General features: G+C 40.1%; 1 protein-coding gene across 1 annotated transcript; it reads left to right on the top strand.

Moving 5' to 3' along the window:
• The first annotated feature begins 2,031 nt into the window (after window positions 1-2,031).
• LOC139197753 (receptor-like protein EIX2) lies at window positions 2,032-22,529 on the top strand. Its single transcript, XM_070825709.1, has 6 exons — window positions 2,032-2,154; window positions 2,679-2,746; window positions 3,058-3,131; window positions 3,346-3,430; window positions 3,572-3,696; window positions 19,861-22,529. Exons 1-6 carry the CDS (start codon window positions 2,032-2,034, stop codon window positions 22,527-22,529), a joined length of 3,144 nt encoding a protein of 1,047 aa, XP_070681810.1.
• Window positions 22,530-22,610: the final 81 nt, after the last annotated feature.

Genomic DNA, 22,610 nt, shown 5'->3' with positions numbered 1-22,610 from the left:
CAACAATACCCTCTATGTTGAGTACAATATATCTATATACATGTGTGGATGTGTTATATGCGGGTGCATATTACTTGTTGGTCTTTAATGAGACTTATGATAATATTTATTGATATTTTGACAAGTATTGGTGATTTATTTTCACCACATGGTATTGAGGTGTTGAAGTGTTATTATGTTGCATTGAGGTGTTAGAAGTGTTAATATGTCGAGGCGTTGAGGTGATATTAGGTATAGCTATCTTCGGCCGTAGATTAATTGCAGGTGATATGTTATCCTAGTAGGCGCTAGGATTATTGATGATTATCAGTAAGTGTGTCTAGCTAGTCGACGCTAGCACACCCTGCATGTTATACTTATGCCAGTAGACACTAGTATGATTGATTGACTAAGATGAGATATGATTTTTGAACTTTTGATTGACGATGTTTGATCATGGAAATTGTTGTGATTTTCATTTATTATTATGGTAGTAAATATTATTATTTAGTTTTCCAACTATATATATATATATATATATATATATATATATAATTTTTTTTTTTTTTACAAAACAAGGGTTAGCATGTTGAAAATGATTTTACCTGAATGTGATAAAACTGGTCCACTCACACTTTGTTTTGTACCCCCTCAGGTCCTAGCAAGTGCAAGGTGTATGTTGAGAAGGCGAGAGATAGCATTGCAGTAGTGCAAACTTCCTACGATGTAGGGCAGTTTAACTTCTGCTTGTTCTTTACTAAACTATAATTAATTGTATGACTTTGCTTTTGATTATAAATAGTACAACACATACTTTTGTGACTTACTGTTGTATGCACTATTGTTATGCTTTGATAGATATGATATAAAAAAAATAGAATTAGTTTTAGATTGTGTCCCCAAGTGCGCAGATTGTGCAAGGAACCTAGACGATAGATTAAATAATTAATAAATGAGCCCTTTGGTTCAAAATCTTTCATATCTCCTTACTTATGGCTTCATCATTAAGCTAATGGTATTTCGTCACCTTTATAGTGGGGTTTTATCATCAATTTAGTGTCGGCTATCACATTTTCACCCTTAGTTAGAAGGCTAATCGAGTCAGGGTGTGTCACAAGTCTTCTTGTCCATCAATTTCCCAAGTAAGTATATCGTGATCCGTTTAAAATATTGTCACCCTAGCTAGCATCCAGCTGTATGTAAGTTACTCTCCTAGTAATTGGTTTCTGGTCACTACCTTAATTAAAATATCATTATAGAACCTTTTTCTCGTAGTGATATATAACCTTGGAGGGCGAGCCTTGGCACACGGAAAGGTTGCTCTTTTGTGACCAAAAGATCACAGGTTTGAGCATTGGAAATAGCATCTTCGCAAAGTAAGGATAAGACTGCGTACAATAAATATTCCTCTCCCGACCTTCACAAAGCGGCGAACCTTGTTGGCTCGGGGTCGCCTTTCAGTGATTTAACCTTGGCCTTGGAGTTATAGTAAGCTCAACTCATAGTTTAATCCTTCATTTTATCATTCAACCTTCACACACCATCACTTTGCCTCTCAAACTGAAATATTTGATTTCCAATCCCAATTCATTGTTTAGTTCCTCGCGAATTGTCTCCAAAATCTCGGAAAACATCGGAGCCAAATTTCATTAATTAGATCAAACACCTAAAAAATTAACAGGGTCTCACAAAATGTATGCGATATTAGTTGATTAATAACTTCTTTGCAAGTTGCATACGATTCCAATGCTAGAAGAAAAGTTCTTGGGAGTGAAGGCTAGGGTCACCAAGTACTAAATTGGTCCATTAAGTTTGCCAACGCAATGACTCCCTTATTCGGGGGAAGGACTTGGGAGTCTTACGTACACCCCTTCGAATACTATTGTGGCGTCCCGATGAATATGACAACGCTACTTGAGTTAAGCTTTTTACACAGCATCGCATGATTGATGTGGACATTGCCACCTTTGGCATCTCCTTTTCAATTTACATAATTACAGTGCCACCGTAGTTATCACTATTCTTCTAAGTCTTGAGCAATCGAATAATGCCATGTTTGGTCTCGGTGTGGTGGCCAGGGATGTATCGGGAACTTTAATCACGGGGAAATGTGTAAGGGGGGCTGTTGCTTCCCCTTTGGAAGCCGAGGCTAAAGGTGCTCTTCTTGCCATGGAGGTGGCTGTGCAAAATAATCTAACCAAAGGTCTTCTTCGAATCCGACTCGGTGGAGCTTGTTCGGAGCATGAATGGCGTGAGGGGTCAATCCCGCTGGGCCATTTTTCCCATCCTCAACCAGATCCACAATCTTAGTCATCGGTTCAATTCCTAAAGTGGTCCAGCATCCCCCGTCAAGGGAACTACAGCCGATTGGGTTGCTTCACATTGTAATAGGGGGATGTGTCTGGAAGTCTGGGTTACCAAAACCCCATCCGTTCTGGTCCATATTCATACATCTGACGGTCTACCTTTGTTTATGTACTATTTTTAACTCGTAAACATATTTGTTTAATTTTGGATGTTGATTTCGTTTGATTTATTTAATTTGAGATTATAAATAATAAAAAAATGTGTGAAAAGCTAAAGAAAAAGGGTATGTGAAAAATCACTTTTTTTTTTTTTGTACGTGCATGGTTCTGTTTAATTATTTCCTAACATGTCAGTGGTATCGAATAATATTTTTGCTTCGTTTTAATTTGCAGTGTATAATAAGCTCAAATCATTGCACTGTAGTTATCAACACCAATAGTAAGCTCAACATCATTGCACTGTAGTATCACTTATCACCACTACAATAAATTTGGGTCTTCTAGAGTACTGGGTACTCTAGGTGTTTTGACCGTTAAATCTTAATTTTTATATTTTTAAACAAAGATATAATGTTTAAAATAACTAGAGTATTGGGTATTCTGAAGCACCAAAGAAAGTCTCGGTGGAGCTTGTTGGGACTCATAATTAACAACATGAGGAGCATCTGAGATACTAGCAGATTTTCAGCTATTACTACAAATGAGGGTTTATAATGATGCACATTGTCTCAAAAGTTCATTAATCTGTTTACTGTGCGGGTAAACTTTGCAGGTATGATTGGTTAGCGAATAAGAAGCTCGGTGCTGGTTACTTTGTGTGGCCATTTTGCACTTCTTATGGATTAGGTGTGAAATGTGCTAAAATTTGGGGCATTTTTCACTTCTTTTTCGTTTGCTAAACTAGCCATTCAAAAAATGCATCTGATGGAGATTGAGCTAGATTCAGAATTTTATTGGCATGGTGTTTTCTGGTTGTATATGGAAAATATAGGTTCAGTGATGTTTAGCATAACTGACAATTGCTACTTATGAATGGTTTCTTGGCGATTTGCAATTGCAGGTCTCCTTATCACGTATGTGGCTTTGAACTTGATGGACGGCCATGGCCAACCGGATGATTTGTTGTATATTGTTCCGTTCACACGGTAAAACGCACGCTTGTTTAATCTGCACTAACCTCTATGTTGCTAGTGCTCAGTGGAATGGAATTAGGTTTCGCTCTTAACGTTCACTTGTAAACAGAATCCATGAGCATCTATTGACATAAGCTAGTTGCATTTCTGCAGGTACCTTTTTGACTTTGGGACACATGTGAGGGGATATCAAACTTCTGTGGACAAGAGAACTGGAGAGGCCATGCCGGAACGTCCATCTGCAGCCCTCCTCTCAATAAATGAAACTAGGAAACAAAGTAATTTTGTGACAGATTAGAACAGTAGTAACTTAGAAAACCTCTTTACTTTATTTGTCATAGTAGTAGAGGATGGCAAATATTTACGAAGTTGTAACTAAGATGATTTTCTCAAGGATCAACTGATATACATGAGACATTTATAACAACCGGACTAAAGCAATCAATGTTATGCTTTAGAAGTTAGAATTCAATTCCAAAAGGTCATAAACGATGAGTTTTAACTGTAGTCTGGTATGAAAAATAAATTTGTCTTATAAGTGGGTGTGCCATCAATTGAATATCATATTGCACAACGAACAAAACTAACAAAATAATAGGAATATTATTAAACTAACGAGAATGCAGGAACGGCTACAAAACCCTAGAAGGCTACATTATGACTAACTTGATTTTCTAATGAATAACAAAGCACTCTATTTATAATAAACTAATCCTAACCCTAATGCTAACAGGCTAGGCCCAAACTAAACTTATAAGAAAACCCAAACAATATAATACCTAAAATACTAATATATTCAAACACTATCTTATGTTCGTGATAAGAGTTTCACTCTTGATAATCCTTTAGTAAGGGCTCAAATTTGTTTTAATTTTACTTTTATGACATGTTTTCTTATCAGAAAAAAAATGAAAGTGCAGAAGCCATTAAGATTCCCCTCGTACAAACGGGGTTTCGAAATTAAAAAAAAAGTGCAGAAACCATCTCCCTTCTAATTTATTTTCTAACTACAAACAGTAAGTCATGTCAATGTTGTGGCCCTTTTATCAGTTTTTTGGTTGATCATGTTTAATTTTAATTTTAATTTTTTTGTTCAAATACAGCAGGGCAAATAATGGAAGATATTGACTGAGAAAGCTAGGGCCTAGTTTACGTTGAAGCCAATATCATTTTGTCCCATTTTAATAGTGTATTGTTTTATATTTTTTAATAAATTTCCTGAGAAACTTACAAGAAATCATTAATAAAGAAGACAAATAATTTAACCAAGATTGGGTGCATTAACACCAAGAAATCATTAATAGGAAGCCGCTTCCTATTCGGTCCACAAAGAAAAAGAAGAAGAAAAAAAATATGACTTTTGATTTGGATGTTTGTTAACATCATTGCTATGTACATACAGCTATCTTTACGAATTATTCAATTAGGAAGTTCAGTGAATAACTAGAAACTCGAGTTGTCTTTGTCTAACTTATGAAGTGAGATTTCCACACAACCATTTTATCCCCCTGCACAACACCAATAAAACAAAGTGTCCACAGAAAAAATTGAAAGTGCGGAAGCCATCTCCTGTCTAAATTGTGGCCCCTTTTATTAATTTTTAGGAAAACTAATGAAAATGACTTGAAAATTTTGAGTTTTAACGATAAGAACAAAATAAATGGTAAATTGAATAGTACCAAGATTGACTTTTTAGTGTAAAACTATGATCTTTCATTAAAGTGAACAGTACCGGGAATTTTTCGTTAAAGTTTGTTTGTACCATACTTGACCAATCCCGAAACTACTGAGCACCGGTCAACGTTATACTGTCAAGGACCCCGAAGAGTTTCCCTCCAACCAGGAGGCCAATCACAGCGCGACACGTGTCGACATCAGAAGTCAAGCATAGCGCGACACATGTCAACATCAGAAGCCAATCACAACATGACATGTGTCAATGTCAGAATGAAACTAGAAACTCTCTTCTATAAATAAAGATCATTCTCTCACAATATTTCCTACTATCATTTGTACTAAATCATTCACTTGTACTCACTAAAGGAGAGCTTGAACCTATGTACTTGTGTAAACCCTTCACAATTAATGAGAACTCCTCTACTCCGTGGACGTAGCCAATCTGGGTGAACCATGTACATCTTGTGTTTGCTTCCTTGTTTCTATCCATTTACATACTTATCCACACTAGTGACCAGAGCAATCTAGCAAAGGTCACAAACTTAACACTTTCTGTTGTACCAAAGTCCTCACTGATTTTGTGTATCAACATTTGGCGCCGTCTGTGGGAACGACACTTATTCCCACTCTCTTCAGCTTTGCCAAGTTGGTTTCCACCATTCGTACACTCTCTTTTGACTAGGCATCCCTCTCTAACATGGGAAGCGAAGGAAGTCACATCACACAGAATGACACCCCTTTTGCACCTAGTGCAAAGCAACAAAAGAAGGAAGGAAAGAGGGTTGCTCTTCAAACTAAAATCGATGAGCTAGAAGCTTAGAACAACAAGATAGCAATGAAGAATGAGGTCCTCCAGAAGCAGTATGAGAAGCTCTTTGAGACGCTCCACGAAACTAGGTGTACTTAAACACGCGAGCTCGTTAACCCTGTGAACATCAACCATCATTTGAGTGCCCTCCCAATACGGAGGGTCACCTTCCTTTGACATGGGTATCCCTGATGAGGAGCTAGCTAATCATCAAACCATTGACAACATGAGACTTCCCTCAACCCAACTGCTTCGACCTGAAGTAGGAGAAGTGGAGGAAGACATCTCCTTACAGAAGGAGTGGAAGGATCGAAAGCCGTCTTTCGCGACTGTCGAGATTTCCTAAAGCAACGTCGAGATAATCCCATCTATGTAAGCTCGAAGATCAATGACCTAAGGGTCTCTGAAAGACTCGGTCCCCTCCCATGTCCCAGGCCAACTACCAATTTGGGGAAGGGGCAAGAAGTCATAGAGAAACACGAAGGTATAAGGGACTCAGAGATGTTCCGACAGACATACCTTGGGAGTCAGTACGGCCAGTCCAGGGAAAAATCACATGCTCTTGATCAAACCTTCATACTTCCAAGAAGATATAGAGATTTACGAAAGAAAGCTCGTCATGACCCTCTTATCCTACAGCTTCTTAAGGAAGTAAACAAGTTGAAGGCCGAACGACAAGCTGAGATACCTGATTGGAACCAACCTAAGCCTGGCCCTCTTACAAGGAAGATCCTTGACACCCCTCTTCAAGCAAAAACAGAACAAAAGCTTGGTTTACAACTCTATACTGGAAGGGATGACCCAATTGAACACCTTAACCTTTTTGAGTCCACTATGGCATATCGGATGCAGACTGACGAAGAACGATGTCTTCTCTTCCCCTCCACCCTCTCTAGCGGAGCTTTAAACTGGTATTTCCGTCTTCCACCTGAAACAGTAGACTCATTTGAGGAACTGAGGAAACTGTTTGTCTCTCAACACATCTTCTAGACCGATCGCTTGCATTCTGCAGATGACTTGTACACTATTCGCCAGAAGCCGGACGAGTCGCTACGAGAATATGCTGGTCGTTTCAGCCATGAGTATTCTCGCTACGCTCTCAAGGCCTTCGTGGCAGGCCTACGCGATTGTTTTTTCAAGTACATGATCAATGCCAACACTTGGAAAACTTACTCTGAGGTGATGGCATATGCTTACAACCATGCCTCCGCCGAGGCAAGGACATATCAAGGGAAACCCCCCACAAGCACCCCTTATCAGCAAGTAAGGAGTAGAAGCCAGATCCAACCAAATGAGAAGACCTCGACCTTCCAAACGGCAGCGGTGCCTCCCCCTGCCTTACTTAATACTTTGCCATGTCAACAAACATATCAATCTTAGGACAAAAGGAAAGATTTCCATCATCATCAGTCTTATTTTAGTAAAAGGAGTAAGGGACACTACCACGATAACCAAGGGTACGCCATGATAATCCCCGACCCCAGGCAGTCAACACAGTGGGTCAAGCACGTGTCAGGACAGCCCCTACCCCGAGGTATGAGGCATACACACCTTTGAATGCCACATGCGTGGCCATTTACCCCAGCATAGTACACCTGATACCGAAGCCAAAGCCGAGGCACCCGGATTACAAGCCCACAAAGAACATAGGCACGTTTTGCTGCTACCACGAGCATAACGGCCATGACGGCGAGAAGTGTATCACCCTTCGTGATCATATTAAAGCTTTGGCACGTGAAGAAAAAATTGATCAATTCCTCCTTCACCCTCCAAGAGGTAACCGTAACCAACGCCAGGTGAATGTGATATATTTCATAAGTGGTGGCACACCCATATCTAAATCTTCCAACAGGGCCATGAAAAATAGTAAATGAGCTTTAAGGTCTGGCCACCAAGTGTTTCATGTGGAAGACATCAGGGGAGGTAAGTATCAAAAGCCTAACTGGGATCCAATATGTTTTTACCCTGAGGAAGAAAGAGGTATCATCTACCCTCACAACGACCTACTGATTATGGAAGCTTACATAGCTAACTTTGAAGTATGACGAATCTTGGTAGACACGGGGGCTTCGGCAATATCATGTTTGCTGAAGCTTTCAGGGCACTTAATGTAGCTGAACACTTGCTCGATCGCTCGATTTCCCCTCTGATAAGCTTCTTTGATGATATCGTGCAACCTTTGGGGAGCATACACTTATCTTTCACCATTGGTACAGGCCCTTACACACCACTAACTTCCTGGTGGTTGATTTCCCAACGGCATACAATGTTATCTTCGGACGCACATGCATCAATGATCTCAAGGCCATGGTATCCACACATATGTTGTTGATGAAATTTCCAATCCCCTATGGCAATGGTTACATCAAAGGAGATCAACTTAGTGCACGATCATGTTACAACACTTCGGTCAAGCAACAACACCTGCCTGTGCCCAAGGAAAACCTTTATATACATGACCAAGTCATAAAGACCAGCCCAAACGAAGCTAACTTGGATCTTCACGGTGGCAACAGTCAACCCGACGATCCTCGAGATGACTCTTTCACCCAACAAGCACAACCCGTTGAAGAATTTGAGAAGGTCTCTATCTCAAAAGATTATCCGGATCGCATGGTGAAGATTGGCACCACCTTGTCACCACCCATTCGGTTGGCATTGATCTATTTTTTGCAAGAGAACACTCAGGTCTTCACTGGTCATACGAGGACATGTTAGGCATCTCTCCCGATATCATCTGTCATCGCTTAAGTATTGACCCCAAGACCAAGCCAGTGAGACAGAAGCGAAGATCTTATGACACTGAACGGTACGAGGCAATGAAGGCAGAAGTTGAAAAACTCAAAGGCATAGGCTTCGTCTACGAAGTCAATTATCCAACGTAGGTAGCAAATGTTGTCCTTGTTAAGAAGCATCCGACCAAGGAAAGTCTCCTGCTCTAAAAGGTCTTGCGAAGAATGTGTGTCGATTACACCGACCTAAACAAAGGATACCCGAATGATAGCTTTCCTCTTCCTCTCATAGACAAACTTATAGAATCTACGGCAGGGTGTGAACTTTTGAGCTTCATGGATGCTTACTCAAGATACAACCAAATCCTCATGAACCTTCCGAACCAATAACACACAACCTTCACTGTTGACAGGGGACTATATTGCTATAAAGTCATGCCCTTCAGCTTAAAGAATGCAGGAGCAACTTATTAGAGACTGGTCAATTCAATGTTCACCGAACAGATTGGGAAGAGCATGGAAGTTTACGTTGATCATATGCTAGTCAAGAGCAAACATGATGACCAACACATCACCAACCTATCTGAAACTTTCACCATTCTGAAGAGGTATCGAATGAGGTTGAACCCCAACAAATGTGCCTTCGACATAGGCTCTGGCAAATTCTTAGGCTTCATGACAAGCCAATAAGGCATTGAGGCTAATCCCGAGAAGATCAAAACAATCCTCGACATGAAGGAACCGGTAACTTCAAAAGACATCCAAAGTTTTACTGGTAAGGTGGCAGCCTTAACTAGGTTCATCTCTAAGGCCATAGACAGATGTGCTCATTTCTTCAAAGCACTTAAGGGAAGTAAGAAGTACATTACATGGACTGATGAATGTGCTGAGACATTCAAGAACCTCAAAGACTACATGAGTAAAGCCCCCCTGCTTTCCAAACCTGAGGTTGGTGACACTCTCATTATCTATCTGTCAGTATCGGCTTCAGCAATATGTTCCGTTCTCATTCGAAAGGATGGTGATGTCGAACGGCCTGTCTACTACGCTAGCAAAACCTTACAAGATGCGGAGACACGATACTCCAACATTGAGAAATTGGCTCTAGCATTGGTCATGTCTGCTTGAAAACTTCGCCCTTACTTCCAAGCACACTTCATCATCGTGCTTACCAATCATCCTATTCGACAGATATTCTAAAGTTCTGACATTTCCGAGCAAATGATCAAATGGGCGATAGCATTGGGTGAGTTTGACATCTCATACCAACCAAAGCCAGCTGAGAAGGGCCAAGCAGTGGCAGACTTCATCGTCGACTTCACATATCCTGTTGACATTGTTTATACGCCTAAAGAAGTGGTTTCATTACCCTCGAAAGCTTAGAAAATATACATGAAGTCTATATGTTGATGGCTAGTCCAACCAACAGGGTTGTGGAGCAGAACTAATCCTTACGACCCCTGACAAAATGGCGATGGAGTATGCTCTTCGTTTCAATTCAAGACGTCGAACAATGAGGCCGAATATGAAGCCTTCCTAGTAGGCTTACGTTTGGCCAAACACCTTGGGGTTAAACAAATTGATATCTTCAATGACTCCCAATTGGTGGTTAACCAGGTCACCAACAACTTTGACGCTATGGATAACTCCATGGCAGCATATCTGGCACAAACATAATTGTTACTCAAGCACTTCCACTACCAGATCACCCAAATTCCTCAAGCGGCAAACAGTCATGCAGATGCTTTGGCCCCCCTCGCCTCAGCGGTGGAAGACAAGATTGAGAGAAAAATTCAGGTCGAATTGTTGGCAGCACCAAGCACCATGGCTGCAGAAGTGTGTAACTTACAACAAGGGGATAGTTGGATTACCCTGATTTGTAGATTCCTTGCTCATGGCACCCTTCCAAATGACAAAGTCCAAGCTAAGCAGATTTGAAACAAGGCTACCTGTTAATTGATCATTAATGACCAACTCTACAAGCAGGGTTTTAACCTACCATACCTAAGATGCCTTACGCCCGTAAAGGCGGAAACTGTCATTCGGGAAATACATGAAGGAGTCTACGGAGATTTTGCTGGATCTCGATCCTTAGCACATAAGGCTTTTCGCCAAGGATATTACTGGCCAACACTCTACCAAGATACCATCAGAATATCTCACTCATGTGATAAGTGTCAACGCTACGCAACTATTCCTCACTCTTCTTTCGAGCCGCTTATTCTATGATTAACCCTTGGCCCTTCACCCAATGGGGACTTGATTTGATCGGCCCAATGCCTGCAGGGAAGGGCAAGGTTCGCTATGCAATCGTTGCAGTTGATTACTTCACAAAGTGGGCCGAAGTAGAACCCTTGGTAACCATTACCGAGGCAAAAATAGAAGACTTCATATGGAAGAACATCCTTTGCAGATTCGGCATTCCCAATGCGATAGTCACTGACAACGGGCGATAGTTCAACAACAATAAGTTCAAGATGTTATGCTCTAAGTTCAACATCAACTTATGTTTTGCCTCCCCAGCTCATCCCTAGTCTAATGGATAAGTTGAAGCCATCAATAAAATAATCAAGCGAACTTTGAAAACTAGATTGGACAAGGCTAAAGGTTGTTGGCCAAAATTTGTACCCCAAGTTTTTTGGTCATACCGCACTTCGTATCGGACATCAACAAGAGAAACCCCATTCTCACTTGCCTTTGGTACAAAGGCAGTTATCCCAATTGAGCTTGAGCAAGCAACATTCCGAGTCCAGAACTACATGCAAAGCGAAAATGACAAACAACTTACCCTCAACTTAGATATAGTTGAGGAACACAGAAACCAGGCTCACTTGAGCAATGTCGCCTACAAGCAGCGTATCTCCAACTACTATGACTTAAGGGTCAAACCTCGTTCTTTCAAAGTAGGGGACTGGGTATTAAAGAAAAGATTACTCTGCGACAGAGTCCTTTGTGAAGGAACACTTAGTCCAAACTGGGATGGACCGTTTGAAGTTGTTAGCATCAGTCGCCCTGACTCCTACAATCTTAGAAGCTTCGATGGCAAGACCCTTGGCCATCCATGGAACGCTGATCACTTGAAGTACTATTACAAGTAAACTCACATTGTACAAGTGTTAAGCTTCAGCCGTTCGGCGTCCTATGTAACGAAGACTATTTGGCATGAATTCAATAAAGAGGTGATTTAGACAACTCGATCCTAATCCTCTTACATTCCTAGCAATGAAACACTCGAATTCAAAGCTTCAACATGAATGCTTCCAACATGATATATGTCAACAAGACTATACAAATAAACGAACAGCTTCACAGTATATTCGTTCAATCATACATTCCAACACGTTCATACATAAGCCAAATGTGCTTTGAAAGGTTTCAACATACTTTGTGTCATTCGACACTTGCTACAATGTGCCTAGACACATTGCCCTTATTCTCACCAACCAGGTGATGAAATGTGAAGAAGGAACTCATCTTCATGCCACCAACCAGGTGATGAAATGTACAACTCGTACTCTCCTTCATGCCACCAACCAGGTGATGAAATGTACAACCCGTACTCTAATATCATTTGGCAACTTGCCACTCATGCCACTAACCAGGTGAAGAAGGAACTCATCTTCATGCCACCAACCAGGTGATGAAATGTACAACCCGTACTCTTCTTCATGCCACCAACCAGGTGATGAAATGTACAACCCGTACTCTAATATCATTTGGCAACTTGCCATTCATGCCACCAACCAGGTGATGAAATGTACAAGCCGTACTCTCCTTCATGCCACCAACCAAGTGATGAAATGTACAACCCGTACTCTAATATCATTTGGCAATTTGCCATTCATGCCACCAACCAAGGGAAGAAGGAACCCATCCTCGTGCCACCAACCAGGTGATGAAATGTGATGAAAGGTGATGAAGGAACTCACAATCGTACCACCACCCAAGTGATGAAAGCAACTCACCATTCATTCCACCTACCAGAAGACGAGTGGTACAACTTGTACATGTGAACTCCTAGCATTCACAAATAATCAAATACCCTCGAGTTTGACAACTCAACTAGGGGAACACTTATGCCCAACAAGAGTTATAGTCACCAACAAAGTCTTAATGCAAGCCAACAACAACTTTAGTGCATGACATATGAAGATCAAGCTATTCAGCCCTCTTACATCTACTTCAAATATATCCCCTCTGTAACAATGCAAACACTACAACTCGTAGAAAGCTTCACACACTCTTGATCAAGACAGTGTGAAGCAAAACCAATTTATGGTGCCAACAAGAGCTTCATTAATAGAGGGCAACCCCAATTCTCAAAAGCTTCACACACTCTTGATCAAGACAGTGTGAAGCAAAACCAATTTATGGTGCCAATAAGAGCTTCATCAATGGAGGGCAACCGCAATTCTCAAAAGTTTCACACACTCTTGATCAAGACAGTGTGAAGCAAAACCAATTTATGGTCCCAACAAAAGCTTTATCAAAGGAGTTCTACCACAATTCTCAAAAGCTTCACACACTCTTGATCAAGATAGTGTGAAGCAAAACCAATTTATGGTGCCAATAAGAGTTTCATTAATGGAAGGCAACCACAATTCTCAAAAGCTTCACACACTCTTGATCAAGACAGTGTGAAGCAAAAGCAATTTATGGTGCAACAAAAGCTTCATCAAATTAGTTCAACCACAATTCTCAAAAGCTTTACACACTCTTGATCAAGACAGTGTGAAGAAAAACCAATTTATGATGCCAACAAAAGCTTCATCAATGGAGAGCAACTACAATTCTCAAACCTTCGAAGCAATTCAAGACTGTTCGAAGCAAATTCAATTTATATGGTTCATCCAAACCTTTTATTATTACAATGTGTGGCTTGCATCACAATCTCTTACTCAATAGTGTGGAAGCAAAATTTGTATATGTTGTCTCTCCCACATTTTCAAATTTCTAGTTTCCAAAAAAAAAAAAAAATTGGGAAATTCAACAAAGCTTCATCAATGGAGGACAACTACAAATTCTCAAAAGGTTCACACTATCTTGATCAAGATAGTGTGAAGCAAAATCAATTCATGGTACCCAATAAAAGCTTGAACTCCAAAGCTTCACTAACAAAAGCTTCATCAATGGAGGACAACTACAAATTCTCAAAAGCTTCACACTATCTTGATCAAGATAGTGTGAAGCAAAATCAATTCATGGTACCCAATAAAAGCTTCACCAACAAAAGCTTCAACTCCAAAGCTTCACCAACAAAAGCTTCATCAATGGAGGACAACTACAAATTTTCAAAAGCTTTACACTATCTTGATCAAGATAGTGTGAAGCAAAATCAATTCATGGTACCCAACAAAAGCCTTAACTCCAAAGCTTCAACTACAAAGCTTCAACTCCAAAGCTTCACCTACAAAAGCTTCACCCACAATAGCTTCACCGACAAAAGCTGTACCCATAAAAGCTTCACCAACAAAAGCTTCACCCACCACAAAATCTTCACTTACAAAAGCTTCACCCATAAAAGCTTCACCAACAAGAGCTTCACCCACAAAAGCTTCCCCCACCACAAAAGCTTCACCCACAAAAGCTTCCCCCACCAACAAAAGCTTCCCCCACCACAAAAGCTTCACCCATAAAAGCTTCACCAACAAAATCTTCACCCACCACAAAAGCTTCACCCACAAAAGCTTCAACACGAAAGCTTCACACTATCTTGATCAAGATAATGTGAAGCAAAATCAATTCATGGTACCCAACAAAGCTTCACCTACAAAGCTTTAACACCAAAGCTTCACCTACAAAGCTTTAAAATATATATATATATATATATATATATATATATATATATATATATATATATATATATATATATATATTTCGGAAATTCGAAAATTCAAAAATTCAAAAAAAATAAAAAAATAAATAAAAATTCGAAAAAAAAAATTGCCTAGGCATCATCTTATTTGGGCCTAACAACTTTCATAACAAATATATATGAAGAAGGAGTTTTGGGCTACCACTTAGAAAAGAAATGCCTCATTCGTCCACTCCCTCGACCAAAGACTTGGGGGACTCCTACCATATGCTACTGCACCTTGATACTTGGAAGTCTCACGACCACTCAGTGACTTGAATTTTTCAAGTCTCCAAACGAGAAGTTTTCCTCATTCGGGAAATTAAGGGAGCACTACCTCAACCTACATGCTTCACTCATAAAGCTTTAACATACAACCTTCAACAAAAGGAAAAATTCAAAGAACTTAGTGAAGAAGGCCTTGGTGTATTTAACACAATACGTTGAAATGAAGCAAAGCTTGTTTATTGATATCTCTGATAAGTTACAAATATGTACATATACATGAATAAAAATAAACAAACAAGAGGGAGCCTTCACAAAGGTTGCTCAGGAGAAGTCTCAGCAGTCGGCAGAGTCCCAGAAAGAGGAGGCACCAGAGGGTGATTATTCGGAGCCTCAGTACTAGGCAGAACCCCAGAATGAGGAGGCACCGAAGGTTGATCATTTGGAGCTTCATTATGCAGTACAGCCCCAGAAGACGAAGGCAATAAATGCCTTTGGAACAAACCCACAAACCTCTGATGATTAAGTAAAATCTGACCATCAGATTCCTGCAGCTGGTCGAGCTTCCTCTTCATGTTTGTAGTATAGTCATGTGCGAGCCTGTGCAACTGTTTATTCTCATGCTTGAGCCCTCTGATATCCTGTTTGAGACTTATCACTTCAGCCGCATATGATTTAACTTGGCGGGTTCGAGCAAATAGGCGTTGGGCTATATTAGACACAAAACCTGCACACTGAACATTGAGAGCTAGAGAATCCTTAACAGCCAACTCATCAGACCGTTTGGAAAGTAGTCTGTTATCTTTGGGAGTGAGAAGATTCCTGGCCATCACCGCAGCGGTCATATCATTCTTCATCACAGAGTCCCTAACGGTAAGAGGACCAGTAGGGGATAAGAAGGATGGGCGCCATATGCTGTCTTGAGAAGGCATGGCTGCCTCTTCACCAAAGTTCAAATCAAAACGACGGTCAGATGGGCCAGACATTCTCAGAAATGATGAAAGAGAAATGAGGTACAATAAATCTCTGAAGTAAGGGGAAAATTCTTACAAGCAATAACTCTCTGAATATACTTCTTGCACACAATTGGTGCCCTTATAAAAGAAAGGGCAACATGGTCGTTGGTTCAAAAATCAAAGAGGCACCACTCTCCGGATTCCGAAGACGCACCACTTTCCACACGCAACATCAGCTCCTCGGGTACTACATATAACTTTGCCAAAGATCTCTGACAAAGTTTAGACACATAAATTTTGAAGGTCCAGCTACCCTATTATTACCCACAAGGGTAAAGAAACAGCACCACTGCTTGATAACTAGAAAGTCTTAATGTGTGTCAACCTCCGTGCTCCGTGGCAAGGCAGACTGGCAAAAATGCCCAACCTTTACTCACATTCAAGATAACACTCCCAACAAGATTGCTTGCTCAAAAATCAAAGAGGCATAGCTCTCCGAATCTCGAGAGCCAGACTCCTAACAGGATTACGTGCTCAAAAATCGAAGGGGCACCACCCTCCGAATCTCGAGAGCCAGACTCCTAACATGATTACTTTCTCAAAAATCGAAGAGACACTGCTATCCGAATCTCAAGAGTCAGACTCCCAACATGATTGCTTTCTCAAAAATCGAAGAGGCATCGCTCTCCGAATCTCCAGAGCCAGACTCCCAACATGATTACGTGCTCAAAAATCGAAGAGGCACCGCTCTCTGAATCTCAAGAGTCAGACTCCCAACAGGATTGCTTTCTCAAAAATCGAAAAGGCACCGTTCTCTAAATCTCGAAAGCCAGATCCCCGACAAGATTGCTTGTTCGAAAACCGAAGAGGCATCGCTCTCCGAACTTCGAGAGCCAGATTTCCTTGGATAAAGCTTGTCTGCAATCTTCACACGCAACATTAGCTTTCCAGATACCACATACCACTTTTTCAAAGTGCTTTGACAAAGTTAAAACACGTGAAACTTGCAGCTCCCACTACATTGCTATGACCAAGAAGGGTAAAGGAATAACACTACTACTTGTTGTTAGGGAGACTCCTATTTATGTCGACCTCCATCATCCACAGCCAGGCAGACCTGCAAATAATAAAAAATGCTCAACTTTTCTTCACATCCGAGAGGGCATTCTCAACAAAGTCTCTCGAAATACTTAGCTTCTTTCCTTCCGATAATACCTCTACAAACAAGCCACACCAGAGCAAGAGTATTTCATATCATCAGGGTTAAAAGCAAGAGTATCCCATATCATGCTTTTTCCCTATCTTTTCCTTTGGCCTTATTCTTACCTACAAGACAAGGAGAAAGAGAGCAATCAGTCAAAACTTGGAATCAAGCTTCCAGTCAGGAACTGACTGCCTGGAACCCCTTGCCTGATTACTTACCTGGCATTGCTCTCGAGTACTCATCTTCAACATCTTATGCGTCTAGAGAAGATACCACATCTGCTTAAGAAACAGATAGGGCAAGTGAGAAGGATACAAGGAAGCATGTGGAGACAAGCGTAACAGAACACGTGCCGATACATCCACTACTTTGTCAACAGCAAAAGTATCCCATATCATCAGGGTCGAACGTACTCTAGATTTGATGGACTTGTTTTGACCCTCAAATTCTTGAGTCGGCCTTATACTCTGAAGGAAACCAGAAAACCTTCCAGCCCAGTTCAAAAATAAGCCTGTGGAAAGTTACTTCTTCAAAAGCAAAAGTATCTCATATCATCTCTTCTCCATTTGCTTTTCTTTATCCTTGTTGCTGTTTACGACACAAGGAGAAGAAGAACAATCAACCGGAAGTCGAAGTCGAACCTCCGATCCAGGTTGCTTGCTTGGAAGTCTGATTGCTTACCTTGTCTGTTACCTCATTTGGCAAATCTCCTAGCTCGGCGACTTGGGGGACTTCTACTATAGGGTTTGTATCGCACTTGACCAAGCCCAAAACTACAAGTAAGCTTCAAGTGAAATTGATACATTACCTTGTGCATATTCATCGGTTAAAGATACCACCCCTAGATGGAGGAAAAGTACTTCCAGAGAAGATGACACATCTACATATAAGACAGATAAGGCAAGTGAAAATGATACCACACTTCGGTACTTAGAAGTTTCGTGATTACTCAATGGCTTGGATCTTGCAAGTCCCCAACCGAGGAGCTTCCTTCAATCGGAAACTTAGGGGAGCACTGTTTGTACCATACTTGAGCAATCTCGAAACTACTGAGCACCGGTCAACGTTATACCGTCAAGGACCCAGAAGAGTTTCCTTCCAACCAGCAGGCCAATCACAGCGCGACACGTGTCAACACCAGAAGCCAATCATAGCGCGACACGTGTCAACATTAGAAGCCAATCACAACACGACACGTGTCAATGTCAGAATGAAACTAGAAACTCTCTTCTATAAATAGAGATCATTCTCTCACAATATTTCCTAATGTCATTTGTACTAAATCATTCACTTGTACTCACTAAAGGAGAGCTTGAACCTATGTACTTATGTAAACCCTTCACAATTAATGAGAACTCCTCTACTCCGTAGACGTAACCAATCTGGGTGAACCACATACATCTTGTGTTTACTTCCCTGTCTTTATCCATTTACATATTTATCCACACTAGTGACATGAGCAATCTAGCGAAGGTCACAAACTTAATACTTTCTGTTGTATCAAAGTCATCACTGATTTTGTGCATCAATAAAGTTCGCTTAGATTTTGGGTGATATGTTTAATCTAAATTATTTTTTTTTTCAAATAGGTCAGCGCAAATAATGGAATGATATTGAAGAGAAAGCTAGGGCCTAGTCGGGGCTGATATTTTGCTTCTTAATTTTGTGGGAGATGGATTGTCTACCCTCCCCTTCCCATACCCTCCTCATGTCCTCCTGTTTTGTGCGGTTACGGTTAAGCCATGTCAACATTTTATATTAATTTTTTTATAAAAATAATAAGATAAAAAGCAAATGTTAACGTAACTTAACCGTGACCGCACAAAACAGGAGGGTATGGGGAGGGGAGGATAGACAATCCATCTCCAATCTTGTGGCCTTTTTTGTTTTGAAAAGATCGATGTTATCTTTGAGTGGCTAGGTCCTATTTATCCACTTTTAATAGTGTATCATTCTAACATTTTCAATAAATTCCTTGAGAAACTTACAAGAAATAATTAATCAAGTTACAGAGAAAATAAGACAAATATTTCAACCAATCGGTCTTCCCGCGCTGTTGTGGAATCGGTCTTCCAACGCGTATGATGTTTTAAGTTTTCCACACGGCCCGTGTTGCATGATTTTTTTGGCCCAGGCATCTTAGCATCCCGTTTCATTAATTGAATTAGCAAGTCAAGTCAATACCCCCAGTTGGGTTGTGTAACTAAATTTCTACGAGGAACAGTAAGTCAAGTCATTACCAAAGACTTTTTGTCCATTAATTTCTCCAATCCAATGGCTTCCTATTCTGTCGACAAACAAAAAGATGAAGAAGAAAATACGATTTTTCTGATTTGGATGTTTTTTTTTTGTTAACATCATGTAGTTATCATTATAATTACGGATTATTCAATTAGTAAGTCTAGTGAATAACTGATCACTCGAGTTGTCTTTGTCTAAACCGAGGCTTGCTTAGAAAAAAATGAAGTGCAAAATTCTCTCCCATCTAATTTAATTTCTAACAATAAAAGTAAGTCAAGTCAATACTGTGACTTGTTTTACTTGTTTATTGGTGGATTTGTTCGATTTTTATTTGTATTTTCCACATATCAGTGTTATTGAATGATATTGACAAAGAAAGTTAGGGCCTAGTTTACGTTGAAAAGCAGATTTTGCTTCTTAATTTGCAGTATTTTGTACATGGATCACGTCCTTTTCAAACAATTGACCTTGCTTTAACTACTTCTACTACAACTGTAATGCATACTTTTCTTGTGTAAGAGGTGATCTTATGTGTGTATATATACTTGCAGTGTTGCATTCTTCTTCCAAATTGCTTTCCGGTTTCCAATAACGGAGCGAAAATACTTTTTCTTCTTCATTGTTGTTAAGATGCAGGGTGAGGGAAATAGGTCCTTCAAACTATTTCATTCTTCAATAATTGTGGTCCTAATTTTGTTTCCATGTTGCAACCTTTCCCTATCCTTTGAAGTCAATATTTCTTCAGGAGGGGCTGGCCACAGGGATATTGCTAAGGTGCCGAAGGTGATGAGGTGCATAGACAGGGAAAGGGAAGCACTCCTGGCTTTCAAACAAGGCCTCGTGGATAGCGACAATCTCCTCTCTTCGTGGGGAAGCGAAGCCCAAAAACAAGATTGTTGTGCATCATGGCTAGGAGTCTATTGTGATGAATATACTGGTCACGTTGTCAAACTTGATCTCCATTACCATTCTCTTGGTGGTCGAATATCAAGTCAGGTTGGAAACCTTACCCACTTGCAATATCTCAATCTCCGCTACAATTACTTTAATGTAAAAAATCTCAATTCATGGCTCCCTCGCCTTTCTTCTTTAACATTTTTGGATCTGAGTAACAGCAATCTGAGGAATGCTTATGACTGGATGGAAGCAATTAATAAGCTCCCTAAACTTACAAATTTGGCATTGTCCATATCTGGTCTTCCTTCTCCTCTAATTCATTCATGTACTGTTTTTAACATAAATTCTTCAAAATCTCTTGCTCATGTTGACCTCAGCTACAACCAACTTACTTCTTCAATATTTTTATGGTTGTCAAACTACAATGCCAGCCTCGTTCATCTTGACCTCTCTCACAACCAAATTGAAGGAGGGATTCCGCAATCTTTTTCCAGGTTATGTAATCTGCAAGCATTGAAACTTTCCGACAACACTTTGAGTGGACAGCTTTCCAGGTTGGTTCAAACATTAATGTCTACATGCCCTGATCAGAACTCATTTGAGATTTTGGACCTCTCAGACAATCTTCTTTCTGGATCAATTCCTAATGTCACAAACTTTTCATCATTGAAAGAATTATCTCTCTCTAGAAATCAATTGAGTGGAACAATACCTGAAAGTATTGGGCAAATGCCTAAGCTCGAGAATATCGACCTTAGAAAGAATGCTCTAGAGGGGGTGGTTTCAGAAAGCCACTTCTCCAGTCTCTCCAGATTAACTTATTTGGATTTGTCCTTCAACTCACTAAATTTAAACTTCAATTCTAATTGGGTTCCTCCTTTCCATTTGGATTTCATATATTTGGGATCTTGCATGATAGGTCCGCATTTTCCAAAATGGCTTCAAACTCAGAAAAACTATTCGGTTCTTGATATTTCAAATACAGGAATTTCTGATATCCTTCCAAGTTGGTTTTGGGACAGGCTATCTCATGATGGTTTTTTGACTGGTATGAATCTCTCTATGATTCATATGGGTCTCCCTCTGATTGATATGGATCTCTCCAACAACCAAATTAGAGGAAAAATTCCAAATTCAAGATTTGAGATTCCCTATTCTTTCCTTCCTAGCATGAATTTGAGTTGGAACCAATTGGAAGGTCCAATCCCTTCATTCCTTTCCAAAGCATCATCTCTAGATCTCTCCAACAACAAGCTTTCAGAGTTAACTTCTTTCTTGTGTCCAGTCAAGGTCAGTTATTTAGGCTTTCTTGATGTCTCAAGCATCAATTTATACGAAGAACTTCCTGATTGTTGGATGCATTTTGAACAACTAGCCTTTCTAGATTTGAGTTACAATGCTCTCTTTGGGAAAATTCCTGCCGCAATGGGCTCTTTATTTTCAATTCAAACACTGAAGATAAACAAGAATGGATTTGTTGGAGAATTGCCTTCATCCTTGAAGAATTGTTCAAGGCTTGTACTCTCTGATGTTGGAGAAAATAATTTATCAGGGTTAATACCTGACTGGTTAGGGGTTGGACTTCCAAACTTGGCTATCCTTATCCTCCGTTCTAATCATTTCTATGGAAGCATTCCATTGCAGTTGTGTAATCTGAAACATATTCAAATTTTGGATCTCTCGATAAACAGTATCTCCGGAAGTATACCCAAATGCTTCAACAATTTGACTAATTTGGCTGAAATAGGAAATTTAAGTCCAACTGTCAGTCATGAGTATGACGTTTACAGCAATAGTGAGCTTGGTCCAGTCAGTTATGAGAATGGCACCAACCGTATTACGAATATGCCTTCTTACCAAAGCGGTTATTATGATGACGAAGTTTCCTTGATATGGAAACGCGTAATGTCCAAATACAAAAGTACTTTGGGGCTTGTAAAGAGTATTCATCTATCGAGCAATCGGATAGCTGGGGAGATTCCTAATGAAATCACTGATCTTGTTGGGTTGGTTTCTTTAAACCTATCGAGAAACAATTTAACAAGTCAAATAACTCCAAAGTTTGGGAAGTTGGCTTCGCTACAATCCCTCGATTTGTCAAGCAACCAAATTTATGGAGGAATTCCACCAAGGCTTCTTCAGATTTATGGTCTTGGTGTCTTGGACTTGTCAAACAACAACTTGTCTGGAAAAATTCCCATGGGGTCTCAACTCCAAACATACGAGCCCTCTAGTTTTGATGGGAATCCTCTGCTTTGTGGAATTCCACTTCAACAATGTCCAGAGGAGCAACCAGAGGAGCAACCAAATCAAGTTAAAAAGAAGGATGGGTTTATAACAACAGGATTTTATGTGAGTTTAGCGCTTGGATTTGTTGTTGGATTTTGGGGAATTTGTGGGAGTTTGATATTCATCAAGTCATGGAGATACACATACTACAAGTTCTTGAACTATGTATATGATTGGCTTTATGTGAGGGTGGCGTTGATAAGACGACGAAGAATGGTTGAAGGATAAACTGTAAGTACTCTTCCACATAACTATAGTGTAATGACATGGCATCATTGCCATCATGATTAATATCAATTTGGCCTCTTT

The sequence above is a fragment of the Malus domestica genome, chromosome 07 (assembly GCF_042453785.1).
Source record: "Malus domestica chromosome 07, GDT2T_hap1".
In the NCBI taxonomy this organism is placed as follows: domain Eukaryota; kingdom Viridiplantae; phylum Streptophyta; class Magnoliopsida; order Rosales; family Rosaceae; genus Malus; species Malus domestica.
This window is presented reverse-complemented; position numbering and strand designations above follow the sequence as displayed.